Source organism: Amblyomma mixtum, chromosome 8 (assembly GCF_055824585.1).
Source record: "Amblyomma mixtum isolate Tamu chromosome 8, ASM5582458v1, whole genome shotgun sequence".
NCBI classification, from domain to species: domain Eukaryota; kingdom Metazoa; phylum Arthropoda; class Arachnida; order Ixodida; family Ixodidae; genus Amblyomma; species Amblyomma mixtum.
Genome location: NC_143019.1, coordinates 28,743,345 through 28,765,000, shown reverse-complemented (window position 1 = coordinate 28,765,000; position 21,656 = coordinate 28,743,345). Strand labels below are relative to the sequence as shown.

At 47.0% G+C, this 21,656-nt stretch overlaps 1 protein-coding gene across 1 annotated transcript; it reads right to left on the bottom strand.

Annotated features, from left to right (window-relative positions):
- Positions 1-806: 806 nt before the first annotated feature.
- On the bottom strand, positions 807-5,336 carry LOC149331840 (uncharacterized). The gene is made up of 2 exons (XM_089555584.1): positions 4,385-5,336; positions 807-1,624 (listed from the first exon to the last, which is right to left on the bottom strand). The coding sequence occupies exons 1-2, from the start codon at positions 4,434-4,436 to the stop codon at positions 1,188-1,190; spliced, it is 489 nt and encodes a 162-aa protein (XP_089411710.1). The 5' UTR covers positions 4,437-5,336; the 3' UTR covers positions 807-1,187.
- Positions 5,337-21,656: the final 16,320 nt, after the last annotated feature.

Below are 21,656 nucleotides of genomic sequence, written 5' to 3'. Positions count from 1 at the left end.
TCCCGACCCTGAAATGCGGGGCCGGCATCGAGGCACCCTAGGGAAGAGCAGAGTTCCTTGGTTCTTTCCCCAGGAGGTAACCTGTCTCGATTTGCTCCTTGAGTTACCACCGCGTTCTCACCCTTGCTAGTAACACAAAATGATAGAACGCGTCTCCGCTTGTTTTCTGCGCCCAGTAACCTCGAAGTGCATCTCATATGGCTCACATGGTGTTGCTCCCCTTTCTATTACAGCTCCTGTAGTGGCCCGATGGGCAAAATCGTCCGCTTTCGGTTCTGAACCGCTTTTGCTGGTGTCGAGCGCTCCCGCGCCGCCTTTGTTCCCCTAAAGACTTTCTTCTCCGGTGAGAACCTCCTGGGTCTTGCTAGAGCCCGGCCAATGTTTTGGCCATCGGAACAGAAACACGTGCGCTGATGACGTAGGCCGGGGGAGGTCTATTTCCTCGAGCTACTAGGTGTTCTCTTATGACTGAGAAGGTGTTGCCGCCCGCCCTAGCGCAAAGTTGCCAGGCGCCCTAAGAAATGACAGCCAACCGGGAGAGCTTCAGTGCCGGCCGAGCGAACAAAAGGCATCCCATCTCCGAGGAAGCCTGGCGCACTCGGGCCGGCACCCTGAGGCGTCAGGTTTTGCTGACGTGTACAGAACTCTCCGTTCGAGATGGGTGCATTTCTCCCTGGGGTGAATCCCGCAGTAAGAAGCTCCTCCCTTTCTTTTCAAAGAAATCTAAAAATGCCGCCTCTAACCTAACTCCAACTTGATTTGAACCTAAAATTAACGGCAAATAAAATGCATTACAACCAGAGAGATAAAGTCAAACGACACATTTTATTTGCAAAAAGAAAGAACCCTCACGGTCATTTTCGCGTTATTATTTGTGCCCGCTATGGCTCGCAGACTAAAGGAACTGATCTTGCGCAGTGAACACTGGGATCGTGGTGCCTGAAGCGGGATACGTGTAGCGATACACATACACGACACAGATCCCGCAAACGTCATGCCCGCTGTATTTACGGACTGGTGTTGACGCGTCGCTAGAGCATATGTTCTTGACGAACGCGGCTGACTCTGGTGGCTTTAGCAGCGTAGTGGAAGAGTAGAGGAACTCCTGTCGCTTGACGACGTCGAATTCCTTTGCGCTCGAGAGTGAATATTCTTCATAGCCAGTGCTGTTAAGGTCCATGGGCTTCTCAAAAGCAACCTCTAATACACCCACAAGGCTGACGTTTATAAAATGGCTGTGCCTCAAACACAGGGTCGTTGATAGGGTAGGGGCACCAGAACCCCTCCGCGTGATGGATGCACTGGCATCGAGCTTCTTCAACATTAGGAGCAGGCTGCTCCACGGGTGCTTGTTGCGCGGGGTCGCCTGCAGATTCGGGCTGGCCGTAGTACTCGGAGCACACGTCCGAGCTCCATGGCCCTTCAACCGAGGACGGCAACGGCGACAGAGGCTGATTCAGGAAATCTTGCAGTTCTTCCGACAGGGCTGGGGATGCCGCAGGTTGGGCCTGGTAAACAGGCTCTAGGTCCTCGTCAACAGCACCCCACGAATGCAATGATTCCGTCTCCTGCAATCCTTCTTCATCCTCGATGTCGGAGTCTTCCTCCCCGTCCCAGACATCAACTGCAAATATGCACAGAACAGAATCGGGGCTTCAGAAAAATGCAATTGCAAGCAATAAAACTCAGGTCGGTAATACAAAATATGAGTTTCTTTTTTTCTGCAGATGTGACTGTTTTTAAATAATCAGGAAGTTCAGCCGCCGGGGCGGCTCAGTGGTTATGGTGCTCGGCTGCTCACCTAAAGGACGGGGGTTCGATTGAGGCCGCGGTGGTCGAATTTCGATGCAGGCGAAATTCTAGAAATCTGTCTACTGTGCGATGTCAGTGAGCGCTAAAGAACCCCAGGTGATCGAAATTTCCGAGGGCCTTCACTACGGCGTACCTCATAGCCTTTGTCGCTTTGAGACGCCAAACCACCATAAACCAAACTAGTCAGATAGTTCATATTGTGCGGACAGAAGTGGTGTTTCCGGGAAGCCCGCCACTAATTTTTAAAGATGGGATTTCTGCGGTACAGAGAAGCTCTTTCTGGTATAGTATACCAATGTCGGCGGGCGTCAATAAACCGGCGAGTTATGATAACTACTACAGTGATTAAATGATTATAAATACCGAACTTTTACTGGCGTGTTGTCGTCTTTCAAACGTTGCGTTAGACATTGGTATACATGGAGCAATCTCGTGGTATTCGCCTGTGACCGTTATATAAATAATGATTCAGATTCTTTCTAACGCTTTCTCGGTTTCATATACCGAAACATGGCTGCTACGTGTTGTTGAACTTACGCTCACGTGAGGCGCGAAGAACGGCAAGATAGGTGCTGACACGTCGTTTGCTGTAATCTAGCTCTTAAAGCAGGCTGGTTTATGTGCTGTAGTGAGTTCAAACTACGGGTCAGCGTTTGTATTGTAGTTTTCCTTAGGTCACATGACTTGAACTTCCACTACACGGCACAGTCTTGCTCGGTGATGAACGCGGTGATCCATGTATTAAAATATCTAACGCATCATGTTGGAAGCAGGAAACGGGCAATAAAGTTAGGTGTGTTTAGTATTTTAACTGGAGAGTAGCAGTTAACTTTTGAACTATCATCGATAGGCGCCCGACTGGAAACAGATTTGCAGCCGACCGTTTGTAATAGCCGTTGCAGATTTCAGAACCGCGCACCTGCGGGATGGCGCAAAGCGACGTCAATCCAAACGCGTCTCTCCGTGACGCACATACCACGCGAAAATCTCTGCCCCACCCACACTGGCGCAGCGAAGGGGGGAGAGCTCGAAAAATGGGCGGGGCAGAGATTGTTTGTATAGTAGTACTTACGTCATAAAGTGACGCGCTTTGATTGACTTCGCTTGGCCCACCCGCCCCGGAAGCACGCGGTTTTCGAATGACGCAATGAAAGAGAAATAGTAGAGCCACAGCGGCCAGGGTAATGGCATTTTAGAAGTTACAAACAATAATTCGGCAATTGGCTATTATTAATGACTGGCTACAAATCTCTAATTGCAACCGGGCGCCTACCTATAATAGTTATTTTTTGAAGTCCGCCAACATTCCTTTTAATATGGAACAAACAACTCCTCTTTAACGCAAAGGCAGCTTTTTAAAAAAATTCCCGACGATTACGTTACTTCCTAATGCGAAATTTGAGCGCAGCAAATAAGCTGTTTCACCTTTTCGATAGATTGAGGCAAAGAAATCGAGCAACACATGTATGCGCTATCACAGAATTTTTTTTTTAGCAGACGGAGGACTTCCATCGGTCGTCTCGCTCATGGCTCAGAAAGAACTTGCAGATAATTTCGCAGTGGCGAACGGCAGCGGCAATTTCGGCTCGGGCGGTGCACATACACAGATCCGCCGCCACCGATCTGGCTCTCTGATTGCCACCGCACAGGGGTTGCATTGGAGGAGGAGCGAAGAAAGGAATTAAGTTCGAGCCGGCGCTTTGACAACCGGAGACTCGCAGGAAGAGGGGGGAGGGGGGCGGCGTGTACACCCAGCGGCAAACGATGGGGGCAGAAGCGCGCGCAGCAAGCGGACAACACGATAAAGGGAGGAGGGAAGAGATAGCGGCGACTGACTGATGCCGCTGACGCCGATAGTGAGTCAACCCCAGCTGCGGATGAAAGGGGGGCGGAGCTGGTTACGAGGCCGACGACAACGACAACGCCGACGACGACGCGAAACCCAGGAACGGACGCCAAAGAGCTGCGCTCTAAAATTAGTTGTTGTTGTGACTGAGAGAAGGATGAAAAGGAAATTGCACGGGCCTGCTACTGGCTCTAGACAAGCCACCACCGCTGCCACGTGCAGATAGAGGAGAGGTAAGAGATCGGAGGAAATAGAAAAAAAAAGGCTAGTACCGGGCGTCTCTGCTAGTAAGTAAGAGTATCTGATCTCGCTTCGGCGAGCGCGGCTTCGGCCGCTTATCTGATTTTTTCAGCAGCGTCCGCTCCGGCGGACGCAGTTGTTGCTGCGACGCGCGTCTTTTCTTGCCTTTTTCTCTTTCCTCTGATCTCTTACCTATCTCTATCTGCACGTTGGCAGCGGTGGTGGCTTGGCTAGAGCCAGTAGCAGGCCCGTGCAATTTCCTTTTCATCCTTCTCTCAGTCACAACAACACAACAACGTCTCTGCTATATATCGACCTTTTTGTTTGGATTTCCGAAACAGCAGCGGTAGGTGTGGGATGTGTCATTAGCAACCCCGTATTTCCCTTTGAGTTCTCCTAAAGCGGTTCATTTTCTGAACTAATATTGGTGCTTAAGCAAAATCTTCTCGAAGCAAGACACGGAAAAAAAGTAGTGCAAGTACTTACCAAAATAGAAAGAAGCGCAGTCCTCCTCTTCCAACGGTACACGGGGAGACATCTCCCTACGCTTTCCACAGCGTTTTGTCCTTCACACAAGCTGTACAGACCACGCTCTGAGCCGTCTCTTGGAAACTAGACCTCTTGATACCCTTGTTCATTCACCCCTACCTTATCTTACCCTGTTGTTCCTTCAAGCTCACCCTATGGAGAGTTGAAAACTAGGTCAGCTGCGTCACCCCCTGGGTGCGTACCTCATGAACTCATTTCAGAGTAGGTCAGATGAGTCACTGCGAGGCCTTCACAGATTTGAATACACTATCACGCACACCTCCCTCCACCGACCTCACCTACCAGTCTCTCCATAAGGGATGCACATTGTGTTCAGATTATAGTGACCTATAGTGAGATACAACTTAAGTCTGCAGTAAACCTCTGCCCACATTCAGCCTCCGCGCACAGATTTCTTCCAGGACTAAAAAGTAGTCCGCTGCTTAAACGTTTTTTTTACCAAAACAAGAAGCTTATCATAAGAAAAAAATTATGAGCTCTAGAATTTTGATACGTTGATTGTTTGATATAGTAAAACAATAAAAAGCTGATTTCGTTTACAGTTGCGATTGGCCAGCGGAGTAATATAGGACAACGCGGACCGCGGCTCAGTGTTAGCATCTGCTGTTTTTTTTTTTAAGTTGTATCCTGCTATAGAATAAGTTTGCCAAAAGATGGATTGCGTACTTTAGGCGTCTTTATGTGGTTGTCCCATGCTGTACACCTCATGTTACACTATCTTATCAATCAGAAGCCAGGAAAACTTATGAATAGGGAGTCAAAGGCCGCACTATTGCTGCGCTGGAACGCTCCTGACGTGTGGGCCCGCGAGAAACTGTTTGTGCCGCGAGCGTTCCGACCTATACTCGGCGTCGCAGGGTGCCGGCCTCGTCGCGGACGCGGGCTGATGTTCGGCGTTCGAAAACGCGAACGTCAATGCGCAGGGACGCTTCCTTTCGAGAACGCACATCTTGGTCACGTGGGCACGGCGTTCGAGGGAGCGGCAGTGAGCGCAGGGGAGTCCCCCTCCAGCAGCGGAAGAGAGCAGCTGCTCGGGGAGCCAGTCTGTACCTTCCAAAGGCCTGGGGCCCTCTTTTCTTTTGGGCCAAATTCTCTGAATAAAGACCCAATTCCTGGCCTTCACCGAGTCCACAGTCCGTAAGCTCGCAACACTATATATATATATATATATATATATATATATATATATATATATATATATATATATATATATATATATATATATATATATATATATATATATATATATATATATATATATGTCACAAAACAGATTAGGTAATTAATGATGACGACGTGCGTAACAGGGTCAGAGACACCAAATAGATCAGGAAAAAAATTCAGGGGGCACTTTGACTGTCTAAAGTGGGTAGAGGCGGAAGCGTTTTCCGCACCACCTTCGCTGTTTCTGTGGCATCGGTGGCGTCACATATAATTGAGTACTAATTACTAAGTGATGACAAATCACTAATTAATGGTTAATTACTGATTAATGCCTGTATACTAATTAACTGCTAATTAATGACGCTTAAGCTTCGCCTTTAGGAGTGGAACGCGACAGCGCGTTGTAGCGCTGCCAGGGAGTCCATGGAACACCACCCGTTCAGCGCAATGCCTTGCCCTTTGAACGCAACGCTTTTTGAGGAAAGGAAATGGCGCAGTAATTCTCTGTCATCTTGGTGGACACCTTAACCGCGCCGTAGAGGAAGGGAGGAGGTGGGAGTGAAAGAAGATAGATAAAGAGGAGCCGTAATGAAGAAAATGAAAATTGTATTTGAGGAAAGGAAATTACGCAGTAACTGTCTCATAAAATTCAGGGGGGCACTTTGAGAATTCAAGATGGCGCTGGGTCACTGATGCCCCTAAGAGTGGAACGCGACAGCGTCTTGCAACGCTGCCAAGGAGTCCATAGAACGCCATCGCCCATTCGGTTCTACGCCTCGCTCGTCAGTAAATTGGTTTTTGAGGAAAGGAAATGTATCTGTCTCTCATTTGTCGGTGGACACCTAAACCTCGCGGGAAGGGAATGGAGGAGGATGAGAGTGAGTGAAGACACCGTATTCACTATACGCGCCTTTGTTCATTCCAAATCATCGAGCTGGCATGGCGGAGTGGATAGCATGGTCGTCTCTCACGCCGAAGACCGGGGTTCGATTCCTGACCTCGACCAATTTCTTAATCGGTTTTATTTATTTATATGACCTGACTAGTAAAGCTAATTAGGCTAATTGGGTAATTAAGCAATTAACTATGCTCAGTCCCACTTAATTGGAGCATCACTATACGATCCCTTCAATTGGTTGCATGGTTACTAGCCAAAGTACAATTGGCCCCGTTTGAAATTCGCGCACTGTGACGTCACGACCGTTTCCACGAATTGAAAAGCGTGACATTTTCTGTCGACAACTGCTGCTTACAACGATGAGACATTAAAGGCTTCCGCCTTAAAATGCGATTCTACTTTTAAGGCGAAAGCCTTTAATGCCTCATGCTGCCGTTAGCAATCCGCGTCGGCAGCCGTGTCTGCATCCGTGTCGGCAGCCATGTCGACAGATGTGTCCGGGTTTTGACGGGTGTCCACCGAGATATGTGAGACAGTTACTCCGTAATTTCCTTTCCTCCAATACAATTTTCAGTTTCTTCATTACAGCCCCTCTTTCTTCTTTCTCTGCCACTTCCTCCCTTCCTGTACGGTGTGGTTAAGGTGTCCACCGAGATGACTGGGAATTACAGCGCCATTTCCTTTCCTCAAAAAGCGTTGCGTTCAAAGGGCAAGGCATCGCGCCGAACGGATGGTGGCGTTCCGTGGACTCCCTGGCAGCGCGACAACACGCTGTCGCTTTCCACTCCTAAAGGCGAAGCTTAAGCGTCCTTAATTAGCAGGCAATTACTGTTGAGTGATTAATCAGTAATCATTCATTAATTAGTAATCTGTCATTACTTCGTCATCATTTATGTGTGACGTCATCCAGTGGTGAGTCACCAGTATCACATAGGCAAAGTGGTGCGGAAAACGCTTTCGCCTCTACGCACTTTAGACAGTCAAAGTGCCCCCTGAATTTTTATTGCTAACACGGAAAAGAAAGTTGGTTCGTTGGTTTATGGGGTTTAACGTCCCAAAGCGACTAAGGCTATGAGAGACGCCGCAGTGGAGGGCTCCGGAAATTTCGACCACCTGGGGTTCTTTAACGTGCACTGACATCGCACAGCACACGGGCGTTTCTCCGAGACTAGAATGCAACGTATTTGGGACCCTTTGGCTCAAGGCTGACCCCGGTTTCACCTTGGGCTTGCAGTCCCAGCTGATTTCTTAAAAACCCGGTGAAGGCCTAGTTCCGCCCGAAAATTCATTTAAAAAATAGTCTGCTTTCTCAGGGTACGAACTGAAGCCATCGGGAGGTATCTAGCGGATGTGTTGTACCTTTCCTCGAGCTGTTTTCAATTAGCTGATTCTGCACGTAATCTTGTTTTAAGGTATGTTAAACATATGCGTATAAGCCCCTAGATCATGCCTTAAACGCGATATTCCAGAGAACTGGGATTTACGGCAACTTCCATTGATTTCACTGTCTCCCGCGCTACCCATGGTAATGACGTCATGTTTCAAGGCTTTTGAAATGACCTTCCAAATGGCCGGTTTGAGAGGACCGTTCCCGAAACGATGTCCCACGGGCGCGCCCAATTCTTTCAGCCCGAGGGAGAATTTATCCTTACGCAGCTGACGTGACCGGCGTCTCACGACAACCTTTGCAGTAATGAAATTAAAAGGAATTGTCTGCGAAGGGAGATCTTTGCTCTCCATTCAAACTTGATGGTTCACTCCCGCTCGGATTAAGCTTGTGCTATCAAGGAAGTGCTTCGCAATAAATCTGATCTCAGTCCTTTGTGACAGCAATTTTGTTTTTGCATAACCAAATGCTTAGACTTTCTCAAAAATATCCCTTGAAGCGAAAATCATACACTACCATACAATCGGGGAAACGACTAGCAGAACGAGGTGCACATCGCAGCAAATCCCTCCGCCATTTTTTTTTTGCTGATATTGTTTGCGTCGGTTGCATGGCTAGATAATCTCGCCTTTTATTGTAGTTACTTGGTGTATTGCGCTGTGCATGCACTTTTTTAACATTAGTGACTTTAATTTGGTGTATTTTGCTGCACGGCTAAGTCATGTGCGAACTGCCGAGTTACGCCGTCACCAGTATTGTTGTCAGTCATACTAAAGCGGGCAGATAATGTAGCTGCAACAGTTTTGTGCAGTAAGCGCGGAGCTGCATAGTCTTACATGGTCTTCGACATATGGCGCCTAAGTTAGGGGAACAGCTATACTCTCGAAACCACGACAGCTACTCTCGAAATCAGCCCAGCAAAGATGACGGACAAGTGCGAGATCTGACAAATTTTACGGAGGAAAAACGGGCTGCACATAAAACTACTTGCATGTTGAGATCCGTGTACTCAAATTAATGCTATCAAACTCGATAAAATCTCCCCAAAAAAACTGCCCCATTCATCTATAGTTCACACAGCTGGCATACCTCAGCAACAGCTCCCGTGGCAGAAGCTAATTTAGAATCATTACAATATCGACGATATTATGAGCAAATGAAATGTACGTATTTAATCTACCATACATGGACATTTATACACCGCCGTGGCGGCTGAGTGATTATGGCACCCGGCTGCTGACCCGAAAGAGGCGGTTTCGATCCCAGCCGCGGCGGTCCAATTTCGATGGAGGCACAATTCTAGAGGTCCATGTAGTGTACGGTGCCAGTGCATGTTAAGGTACTCCAGGTGGTCTAAATTTCCGGAGTCCTTCACTACGGCGTCTCTCGTAGCCTGAGTCGATTTGGGACATTAAACCCCCATAAACCAAACCAGGGACATTTATGTCAAGCCTGCAATACGGCGAACTGCACGCGCAAACTACTCAAAAAGGTAAAATAATTAATGTGCAGACCACAACCCTGTGGAAAGTCGGAGTATCGAATCTTTCTTATCAAAACTTAAGTGCCTATATTAGTCGAACCAAAGTGTTTCTTAACGCGCGAGGTTTAAGATGCCATCTTTATTATCAGTCTGTTTTCTTCTGTAGCTGGTATCGCGTCAGCTAGTGCAACAGTGCAGGCTTGTGCAGACCACTTTTGTCCTTTCAGTGTTTATGTGCCCTTTTGGGCGTACCATTAGCGTGCTCTTGTTTCTTTGATCGTGTGTGTCTTGTAAAGCTTATTGTATGCTTTATTTCCTTTAATGCGTGTGCACACTCCTGCCTAAGCCCTTCTGCGAAGGCTTGCAGTACTTGTTAAATAAATTATGTTTTAGTTACCAAACCTCAGTCATCGTTTGTCAGTAACTTGTTTTATGGTCTATGAGGTTTTAACAACCCAAAGTGACTCAGGTTAGAAGAGACGCCGTAGTGAAGGGCTCCGGAAAGTTCGACCACCTGGGGTTCTTTAACGTGCACTGACATCGCACAGTACACGGGCCTCTAGAATTTCGCCTCCATCGAAATTCGACCAACAAGGCCGGGATCGAACCCGCGTCTTTCAGGCCAGCAGCCCAGCGCCTTAACCAGTGAGGCACCGCGGCGGCTGAGTAACTTCTTTCGCCCTGTTTCGTTTATTTTGAAGTGTGGTTTGCACGCCCGCGGTCCGCGAAGATAGCGCGTTTAAATGGAGTCCCACTGGCATTGATCAGAACATATCTTCACAGCCGGTATCAGTGTGTATCTGCTAACGAAATGTTATCTAGCAGATTGACAGTTCTGAATGGCGTTCCCCAGGGATCCATTTTAGGGCCGCTGCTATTCCTGGTGTACATTAATGATATAACAAGAATACCCAGTTCTCCCGAATTAATAATGTACGCCGATGATACAAATGTGTACTTCAAGGCCCAGTCAAATGAATCCCTGGAAGAAGCAGTTAACACTTACCTTTCTAATCTCTCCACATGGTTACGAATGAATCGGCTAGGACTAAATACTAGTAAAACTAAATATGTCGTTTTTAAGCCAATCAAGAAAAAAGACTCCTATGTAATGAATATAAAGTTTGAAAACACGCTGATCAGCCAAGTAAGTGACCAAAAATTTCTGGGAGTCTGGTTCTCTGAGGATCTTTCATGGACGTGCCATATTCTTAAGCTCACCACTGATCTCTCCCGAGTAGTGGGTAGCATATGCAGAATACAGAGTCTATTACCAACGTGGCTGAAAATAAAATTGTATCACTCTTTATTCTACTCCAGGTTATGTTATGGCATCTTAACATGGGGCACAACGACATATTCTAACTACAACAGGTTATTGGTCCTACAAAAAAGAATGTTAAGAATGTGCGAAAACTTCCATGGAAACATCAGAAACTTACCCACACAACCACTTTTCACAAAATATTCTATGCTCCGGGCCGACCAGGTGTACTATTTCAAGTTACTTCTATGGATTCATAAATACAAACTCTATCCAACTTCCTCAGGTAATTCATCTCGCTATTCAATCCGAAACCCTACACTTAGACTACCAGCTATGAGAACAAACTATGGACGACAAACATTAAACTTTCAAACACTTAAGATGTTGAACAGAACCGATTTCAATGTAGATTTCCACAAAAGATTTCCTGTATTCAAAAAAGAGTGTAAAAATGTTTTGGTTTCAAGCGGTTTTTCCTTTGCTTTGTAAATACATTGCGTGTTTTTGCATGCGTATTATCAACTACAAAGAAGGAAGTCCGACAGAAAAAAAATATTTTGTGCTTTCTCTGTTCCAAAGTTCATTATTTAGCCTTGCTACTACCGTGTTTTTATGCATTTATTTACATTTCATTATCAGATGTGCAAATGTTTTGTTTGATTCACAAGTGCAGTGCCGCTTGCCGAAATGTATTAATTAATATTTTTTTTTTGTGCTGAATTTTTATTGGGGGGCCGAGGCCCCGTCAGGCGTTGTTACGCCTTTAGCTTCGGCCCCCCCTTAGACACGTTCTAAGAAACAAATAAAGGAAAAAAAATGATCGCTGCTCTGTAAAGTACATAGCCTGCTAAGAACCACACTGCATATGTACAGCCGCCGTGAAAAGTGGTTTGCTTATAAGCTGTTCAGCGGGGCTCGTTTGCACATCTAGCAGTCCAAAGCTTGGCAAGATTAAGGACGCGAAGCCACTCCCTTTTCGAGAGATGACGGTCGCTGAGGATGCATAACGAGGCATAAAGCACGCCTCACAAGCAAACCCCTTGGGCTTGTGAGGCGTGCTGTAAAAACTTTTGGCGATGGGGAAGGGGGGGGGGGGGGGGGGGCTACATATATCGCTTTTCATTGCCGTCAATGACGCTTTGCTAGCCTTTCTTTAACTCGGCCCACAAAAATCTATCTTGTTCTCACTTTTATGCAGTAAACTATCGTTTATCAGTGAAATTTACCTGGGACGAACGTTACTGCAATTGCTTAAACGAAGACGGGTGACTCACGCCGGTTGGACTCGTAGCCCGTAGTGCAGACGACGCGGCGGCGCATGTGCCCTTTTTGACGTCACGCGAGCATTTCAAAATGGCGTTCGCTGCCGGTGGGAGGAACTTCACTGTTTCAATTTCTGTCAGTATTCGGCAAAAAACAGCCCGTCGGGGGCGTTCAAACTCTGAAAATGAAAGAACCACCTCTTACACTATTTACTGCGATACAAAACTGGAATATGTCGAACAATGATGTCACGGTCCCTTTAATGATCAGTGCAAATTATATACGTGAGAATTATACCCAAACAGTTCACGGACACCTCCGCAACCCGTTCCTCAAAATGTACGCCACATGCGAAGCCCCGATGGCTGCGCCTATCTGAGGAAGGAATTCGGCGCCACACAATATCTTCGACATGAAGGCGGGATTTTCGATGGCTTTCTCCCTTCGCTCAATAGGGCCCTCTTATCTCAAGTATCCGGAAATTAACTGTCTTGCTCATGTGATATAACGTGTGCTTGTGAAACTCAGCGAAGTGGTTGTTTGGGCGTGTTGGTGAAACATGCATATACAGTTGAAGCGCACAACCAGACGAGGACGGTGAAAGAGACGAGGCGCACTGTAGAAAGCGCGCACTGCAGAAAGCGTGAGTGAAGTGATGAACCCAGTGAAGTACGCAGTCCGGGCCAAAGTGCAGAGCGCTGTGCGAAATCCAGCTGCGTGCCTTTCTACGAAGAATGCACCATTGTCACTTGCAGAAGTACCTGCCAACTAACGCGTGAAAATATCGAGGCAAAGATAATAGATAGTTAAGGAGAAAACTGCTTGTCCAAGCCGTCCATTGCTTTATACTGCAAGGAATCGCAATACTTGCGTCGTCATTGAATGGTTGCCGACCACGCATGAGTGATGACTGGCCACAAGTAGCCTTTATATGCTGCTTCGCAGTTCACAATAAACTGTTGAAAGTTAGCGCTCGTTTGTCTGTCGTCTGTCCTCGTCTGGTTGTGCGCTTCAACTTTATAACTTGTAAAACGACATTCGCTAAGCATAAGACTAACTGACGGGGCCCTCACAAGGATCTCAGCTTAAGCCTAATCTGGAGAACAGCACTATGAAAGGCAGCAGATTACACCCTTGGAAAAAATGCGTAAGAGAGCAAGGATCCACTCACTGCAGAGGCACGGCTCGTATTACGGGCAAAACATGCGTTCCAGTGTTATCTATAACCAGCTGGTGAGTAAGGGCTTAAAATAGCTGCCCTACATCTACCATGCGGCTGAGCGCAGCAGGTGTGGTGTATTAATCCCTCCACCGCGGCAGCAGCGCAAGGTAGCATCCTGCCGCCTATTTTCCAAGCAATGCATTCTGCATATTTGTTTCCTGCACTATCATTTCAGACGAGACAGCGATAATTTCTTTAAAAAACAAATTTATTTCATGGTCATGATATTTTCATCCGTCATTCGTCAGCTAAAGACCGAGGAACACTTCTAAAAACGGGAGCCTGCGATAAATATCAGGCGCTGTATTCTAAAATACCAAAATGTATACGTGCTACATGAGAACACACCAGCAAGACATAACATTCGAGGATCAGCTCGAGGCGAGAAGGGGCAGGCATGATACTAATGACAGGCATGATACTAATGACAGGCATGATACTAATGACAGGCATGATACTAATGACAGGCATGATACTAATGACAGGCATGATACTAATGACAGGCATGATACTAATGACAGGCATGATACTAATGACAGGCATGATACTAATGACAGGCATGATACTAATGACAGGCATGATACTAATGACAGGCATGATACTAATGACAGGCATGATACTAATGACAGGCATGATACTAATGACAGGCATGATACTAATGACAGGCATGGAATGGTGGTGCAATTGTCCTTGCCGGCTTAGGGTTTCGCGCGGCGCGTGTCTTGATACGTCCGAAGATGCAATAGTTTTCGGGAGGTCTGGTCGGTCACACTGAATTACTCAGCTCAGAACAGGCTTTGATGCAGCCGCACGGAAGCCGGTGACCACGTGGTTTACCCTCAAGGGAATCGTCGTACATGGGGAAGGGGCAGGATGACCATTGGGCGTGGTGACTACATCGGCACCGATTTTTTCTAACAGTGCGTGCAGGTTGTTCTACAGGACCCGGTTTCGCGGAAACGGCTACGTAGCGGAGATCGCGACTCTTCTTCGACCTGCTGTCCAAGTTATCATCCGAAGAAGTCAGCCACGGTCGGTCCGACAAATCATCCTGCTGCGAAGAGCCTTGGCTGTCTGTCCGTGGAGTGGGGACCCTCGGCTGAACGCTGGGGCGTTTGGATTTTCCATCTGGAACACGTTGCCTTATCGACCGCCTCAGGCAGTCGCAGCCCGTGTGCCCAGAGGCTTGTTGATCGTCTGCGTGTGCAATTTCAACTGCAAATAGAGAAGCAGAACCGAACGGCGTTGTTAAAGAAGTGCAAAAACCTGGTATAGGTTAGATCAGAACAGTTTGCAAAATTAGTTGTTTCTGCAAATACCTAATATGAAAGCAACTCCAGAACGACGCATAGTACGAACATGGACCTCGGCCTTCAATCGTTTTGATGCAGACCCTGTTTTAACACGTCATAAAATCATACGCGCTGAAAAAAGGCGAGGGTTGTAATATAATAACGTAAATATAGGCGTTGTTGTACTCCAAGAAGCGTTTTGCATTTTGCTGCATGGCAGTGCAGTAGTGGGTTGGACACCCGTATGTACAACTAACTTGTTGTGATGTGAGCAAACTGCCCACCGTGGCAGTTGAATTAATTGTTAGTCGCGAGAGCTTGGCTCCTGGATCGCAGAAGTTCCCAGGTGGCAGCACCTGTTATCGCAGGGCAGTGGTGCATCGCTTAACCGCTGCACCACCGCACCAGCAGTGGTACGAGGACTGTCAGGTACGCATGAATGCTAAGTATAGAATGCCTATTTCAGCATATATGGGCATTGACCCATTAACTATCGAGTCATACTCTCAAGGCAGACCTTAATTGTCTCTTTCGATTCTTTTTTCAACTAATATAAAGAAGGCACTTGCCATTTACGAAAGCGAATTCGGTAAGCAAGCCACTGTGAAAAGTGAAGAGTACACTTACTGCGGCAATAAGGAAAACCGTCTTCCGTTTTTTCTTTGCCTTCGTCCGATTGTTTCTTCCTGGTGACCACAGTCGCTCTTCGTTCTTCTGGCACACTTGCAGACCGCGTTCGATAGCGTTGCGGGAAAAAATAGGCCGCGAGTTCAGCTGTTGAGTTCAAGTTCAGGCGGGACGTCATGGTTTCAGTAGAGCGTTCTTGCGGCCTTGTTGGTTGGGTTCCTGGAAAGTTGAGACTGCTCGAATAGGACGACGACCAAAGGCAGAGAAAATAACGCGACACCACGGACGCAGTCTGCCGAGTGTTTATTGATGGGTGTAAAGCACAGGCTATATAAGCTGGGAATCCAAACGCGCGATCATCATGTCATCCACATATGATCAGTCGCATTCACCACTGCATGCCTTTACCCTGGTTTATCGTTATCCTCAATACCGCTTCTACGTTGTCTTATCACCTTTTATTCCTTGACCTTCATTTTTACTGGGGCTGAGGGTTCTTTTCCACTCAACCATCTGCGTCGTCATATTGCGTTTTTTTTCGTTTGCACTCTGGTCTTTCTTTTAAGAACAAAAAGTAACTGCGCAAAAGGACGGGACAAGAGAAAGAGAACCACACGGGACACATGGGACACGGGACTGCGTTTGTCCCGTGTGGTTCTCTTTCTCTTGTCTCGTCCTTTCGCGCAGTTACTTTTTGTTCTCATAATGTCGTACCAACTAGCCCCTCACCGCACTCTTCTAGCTTTCTTTTAAATTTGGTTTGGTTTGGTTTGGTTTGTTGGGGTTTAACGTCCCAAAGCGACTGAGGCTATGAGAGACGCCGTAGTGAAGGGCTCCGGAAATTTCGACCACCTGGGGTTCTTTAACGTGCACTGACATCGCACAGCACACGGGCCTCTAGAATTTCGCCTTCATCGAAATTCAGCCGCCGCAGCCGGGATCGAACCCGCGTCTTTCGGGTCAGCAGCCGAGCGCCGTAACCACTGAGCCACCGCGGTGGGGCTGTTTTAAATTTGAATTTGTTAGTTCTTTGAGACATGCAGTAGCCACAGGTGCTGTGGCAAAAGGCAATATTTCTTGCCTGACAAAAAAAAAGAAATATTGCCTTTGACACGTGAAGCATTTATACACTCTCAGAAAAAGAAGTAAATAAAGGGGAAACAACAGCCCCGCAAGGAGCAATTTTATTCAAACGTAAGGGAGAGAAACGCAATAAACAGCATCTGAGAACGCACTGATCTAGCAAGCAATTCCAAACATACAAAAAGAAAGCCTTTGTCAACGCCTTTTAGCTTACTTAACGTACCTTTGTTTCTGTGAATTACATGAACCTCCCAGCTTTGTTATATCCGGTCTCAGGTATTGACAGATCCGGCTTCCCGCAGTTTTTCGACGCGATTTTATTGTGGTTGAGTTTCCCTTGTGTGAAATATTCGAGAAAACAATGTTCTACTGACTAAATGTTCATGAGCGAGTGACAGAATTGGTTCCGTGTTTGGTTCCCTAGTTTATATGCCCTGTGCTTTCAATTCTACGAATAAGCAGTTAGTAGGCTGTGCCCGCGGCGTCGTATTCGTTACGCTCTCTCTCTCTCTTGTACTCATTTATTCCATTCTTGTAGAAGTGCGTGGGCAACGAAGCAGATCTGTTTGGGCCGCCGTCAAGTCAAATTCCAGTCGCGGATATTTATTTATTTCACTTGGCCCAAACCCACAATCTCCGCAAGATCTTCCTCGGCGTTCATTTCTACGAATATTGATTTCGCCCCAATTAAAAAAAATGGCTGAGGCTTAACTTGGTTAAGCCTGGAGAATGCGAAGCATCATCGTGTCGCGTAATTTGGAGGCGCACAACCACAGCGACGGCGCGAGGTTGGCCCCCGTTTCTCCACTGTCGTGACGTCATCGTGTCACGTGGTGTGACGTCATGTATCACGTGATTTGGAGGCGCACAACCACAGCGACGGCGCGAGGTGGGCCCCCGTTTCTCCACTGTCGTGACGTCATCGTGTCACGTGGTGTGACGTCATGTATCACGTGATTTGGAGGCGCACAACCACAGCGACGGCGCGAGGTGGGCCCCCGTTTCTCCACTGTCGTGACGTCATCGTGTCACGTGGTGTGACGTCATGTATCACGTGATTTGGAGGCGCACAACCACAGCGACGGCGCGAGGTGGGCCCCCGTTTCTCTACTGTCGTGACGTCATCGTGTCACGTGGTGTGACGTCATGTATCACGTGATTTGGAGGCGCATAACCACGGTGAAGGGCTGAAGTGGTAGCTAAAGTAGTATGCTTCGCATAAAAAATGTCTGCCTCTCCCGTAACCGAGAGTAGATTAAGCATGAAATGTTTACGGGCGTAACACATTGGTTGTAGATGGTACTAGTCAAAATCTTGAAATGGGTCTAGTGTTCAACAAACCACACCACAGGTGACGTCACCACTCCATGACATCACACATAATTGATGACGAAGTAATGACAAATTGCTCATTAGGGACTAATTACTTATTAATGAATAAATAATAATTAACTGCTAATTAATGACGCTTAAGCTTCGCCTTTAGGAGTGGAACGCGACAGCGTGTTGTAGCGCTGCCAGGCAGTCCACGGAACGCCAAAACCCGCTCGGCGCGATGCCTTGCCCTTTGAACGCAAGGCTTTTTGAAGAAAGGAAATGGCGCAGTAATTCTCTGTCATTTCGGTAGACACCCGAACCGCACCGTACAGGAAGGGACGAACGCCACCACCCGTTCGGCACGAAGCTACCGGCGCTTGTATGCCGGTCCTGTAGGAGGGCTTAGAGAGTCTTGTTAAATCTCGTACGGCGCCCGGATGTTCTCGTTTCAGTGCCCGGATGAGTGGAATTCAGTGCCCGGATGTTGGCTCTCGGTCTCGGCGTGACGTCACCACACCTCGACAACGGGAGCTAAAAGTATTTCATGCTTAAAAAAACCATGAAAACACAAGCGCCAGCCTGTAGTACGTGAGAACACCGCGATTGCAGCACTCTCAACTGTGATCTGATAAAGAGGAGTGTAGGGAAAATGCGTGTTGGCACACCTCCTAGACAGACCTGCCAAAGAGGCACCTGCTAGGGAGGCACCTGCGAAAGAGACACCTGATAAGTAGACACCATTCTCCTAGCTGTCCTCTGCGATGCCCAGTAAGAGAGCAATGTTTCGTTTTGGTTCCGAGATATGGACCAGTGAACATTAATGCCATGCTCTTTCGGAGAGGAGCAATCAAAAAACTAAAACCGGCGCGCCAAAACTGCTGCCGCTAGATGCTGCCGCCACAGCTGTATTGGCATTTGAGGTGCAGTAGATTGCTGAGTTCTCAATCTTCCTTTTTGCCGTCCGTAGTGTTGGGAAGTTTTTTCTTTTGTTTAGTTCACGCTTACTGCGGCGCCATAGACAATTTGCGAAACACTTCAACCTCCAGATGGCAAGACCTTTTGTTACTGACAGGTACGTACTGCGAAAGCGTAAACCATAGTGGCCGTAAACCTTCGCGCAGTGTGGCGAATAGCTTCGACAAAAAGGTACAACGTACACTGAAGCGCCAGTGGTTTTGGTAACTGCTGAATCCACAAAAGAAGAGATGAATTCGAGGGCGCGTAAACATTGATGAAACACACCACTAATTTAAATAAAATGTGCAACGAATGCTTATCAGCAAATGACAGTACTAAGCAGAAATGCCACCAACGAACATCTCAGGTAACCTGGCTGAGATAGCCGAATAGGTGAATTTTACAAAGCATTAAGATCTACATTGCCGTCCGTTCTGTATCATGTTTTTATGACCTGTGTTGATGTTGGGAGTTTTCAGTCATTTGCGGAGCGTCTCATAATTTTCCTTTCAAAAAATGGTGAAGAAAATTTTCGATTCTTGAACTAGGACAGACAGATTTTCTATTCCCTCTCTTAGAGCACGTCACTGTAGGCTCAGTTGTCTTCATCTTTCTTACACTGAGTTCTCCGTGCGCTTCATCATTAATGATTGTCTTTTGCCAACTGTAACCATTCTGTCCTCCGGAAAATAAGGTTACGCGTTTTGCACGTGCATCTCTGCATGGTACATATAGTTGCTGGGTATAAGTATTATGATTACTGGTGCCGCGGTCATTCTAAGCGTACTAAACTGCTCTTTGGTAAGCGGGTATGCACACCTGCAGAATATGCTGATGTTGCAGGGACGCATGCGCCGTTAAAGTACCTCGGCCTGCCATTAAATACACTGAATATGGTGCATATTACTGGAAAGACAGCTTAGCAGTTCCAAAGGGCTAAGCTCAGACCTTCGTCCCACACGCTGCCATGAACCTTGAAGAGCGATAACCTCTAATGTGGCCACTATAAAACGGTATCTTGAGGAAATTGTTCACTGTGCAATACTTCTTATACAGCGCAGTCTCGGAGTGTTTGCAACACACGCGGGGCATTCACCCTTTTAATTAATAAGACGTGATCACCTAATGCGACCTGTCAGCGCAGGTGACATCAGTTTAGAGAATCTTTATTTGCGGTAGATTGTCTCGCGTCTGTGGTTCTTCTGAGGCACTTCGCACCCACTAGTCTGTGTGTTCTTGGAGGTGAATTTATTCAATATTTTTACAACCTTCATTGTCCCTTCTGATATTTCTCTTCATCCTTGTTCAGGGGGATTTATACATGAAGTGTATTTACTGTTCATTTTTACTTGTTTTATCCTCCTGCTGAAAATTATTTACGGTACGGCATAAGTGGTTGTACAATGATCTGATTTCTATGCTTATCCTTCAGCTTAAGTACCATTCACTATAATTTATGCCAGGACATCGTGCACTTTCAAGAGTACGTAAAGCATCTCTTTCGCCGTGAACGAAAACTTTATTCAACAGGCTAATCACCGAGTCTTTGCTGGTGATGGCATGGCTTTAGAGAATTGAAATTTTTGTGTCGTCTCTAAACTGCCGACTCTGTTGACATACTGCTTTGGGATGTTCTCCATCGCATTAATGTCTCCCCTTATACTGTGCGCTACCTTACTGCTACATAATATGTCGCTGCACCGCTAGACATGTCTTTGTTTATTGGGCTCCACAGATTGCCGATGCTCACACAAGGGATCGACATTGTGAATGTGTTATTTCTACACTGTAAAACATTAATCAAATGATTGGTCACCTTAGGAAGTGTATGACCAGACGGACATTTATCCGGAGTTGCACTTTCTCTCGGTGGAAGGGTAACCTTTACGCATCTGTGTATGTAAGAAAGTTATCTCGGGTAAATAAGCGTCGCCGCACTGTCGCGCACAAGCATGTCGCTGTTGATTCATTGTACTGTCGAAACATTCTAGAGACCTTTACAACGCGCTTCAGCAGGCACCGGCATGCATGCTGTGTGCTCGGTGGAGAGCTAGATTTCTGACCACCATTAAGCGTAGAAAGTTGGGCTAGTTGGTTGGTAGTACTATTGTGATACATTCCAGCGGCTAAAAAGACACGGACGAAGGTAGACGAGACAGGACGAACGCCGGACTTCAACTGAGGTTTATTTCACAAACAGCGATAATATACAAAAGGGGGCGCAAGGGCGCAAAAGGGGGGGCGCAACATTCGCCGTTGCTCACATAAGCCAGCATGCAAGGCGTTTTTAGAAAGGACAAGTGTGATGAGCAGATTTAAGACTCAAAAGAGCCGAGAAATTTTTGAAGCGTTCAGTATTTTCAATGACAAAGAAAACTGCGTCAGCAGCCCTTCTGTGGCGCTACACAAAAAAGAAATAGATTACCTGAAGGCAAACGGGTGGATTCAGCCAGGTAGGCGATAGATAGTAGGTGCGCCGATGTGGAAAACATGAGTGGCATGGCAAAGGAGCCTTCTGCACTTTTTTGATTATGGGTTAATCTTGTCACGGATTACTTTTCCTTGCGCCCCCTTTTGTATATTATCGCTGTTTGTGAAATAAACCTCAGTTGAAGTCCGGCGTTCGTCCTGTCTCGTCTACCTTCGTCCGTGTCTTTTTAGCCGCTGGAATGTATCACAATAGTTCTGACCACCGCCTTCACAAAATTCATTTCTCGCGCATATAGCCATGCAGCTCTAATGGAGGGGCAGATGACGCCGGTATGTGGCCCTGAGCCTTGAAAAACGAACATTCATAACAATGTAAACATACCATCTGGGTCGCATCCTAATTCGGTGGCAAATTCGGCCAACGCCACCGCTTTTTTTCAGCGCTCATTATAGCCCATCCTCGAAGAATCCCACAGCATGGGATGCCTTTGCACTGCGCTGATCAATTTGTCGGTACATGCGAGGCGAGCTGCTTTGAAGGACATCGCCGTACAGCCGGCCAAATCTTTAGCTGGCGTGCGCGACGGCCGCGTTTTCCGTGCTCCTGCAGCTGATGACGGCGCAAACTTGCTAATATATCAAATTTAAGCAGAGGCTCACTAAACCCCTGCTTAATATTGAGCTTTCCGCAAGTTTGCTATGTTACAAACCGCATGAGCGCAGAAAAAGCGGCCGTCACGCACTCCAGCTAAAGATTTGGCCGGCTGTACATATCTCGACCCGCTTTAGCACTGGCGCGATAACAGACAGCGCTGGCGA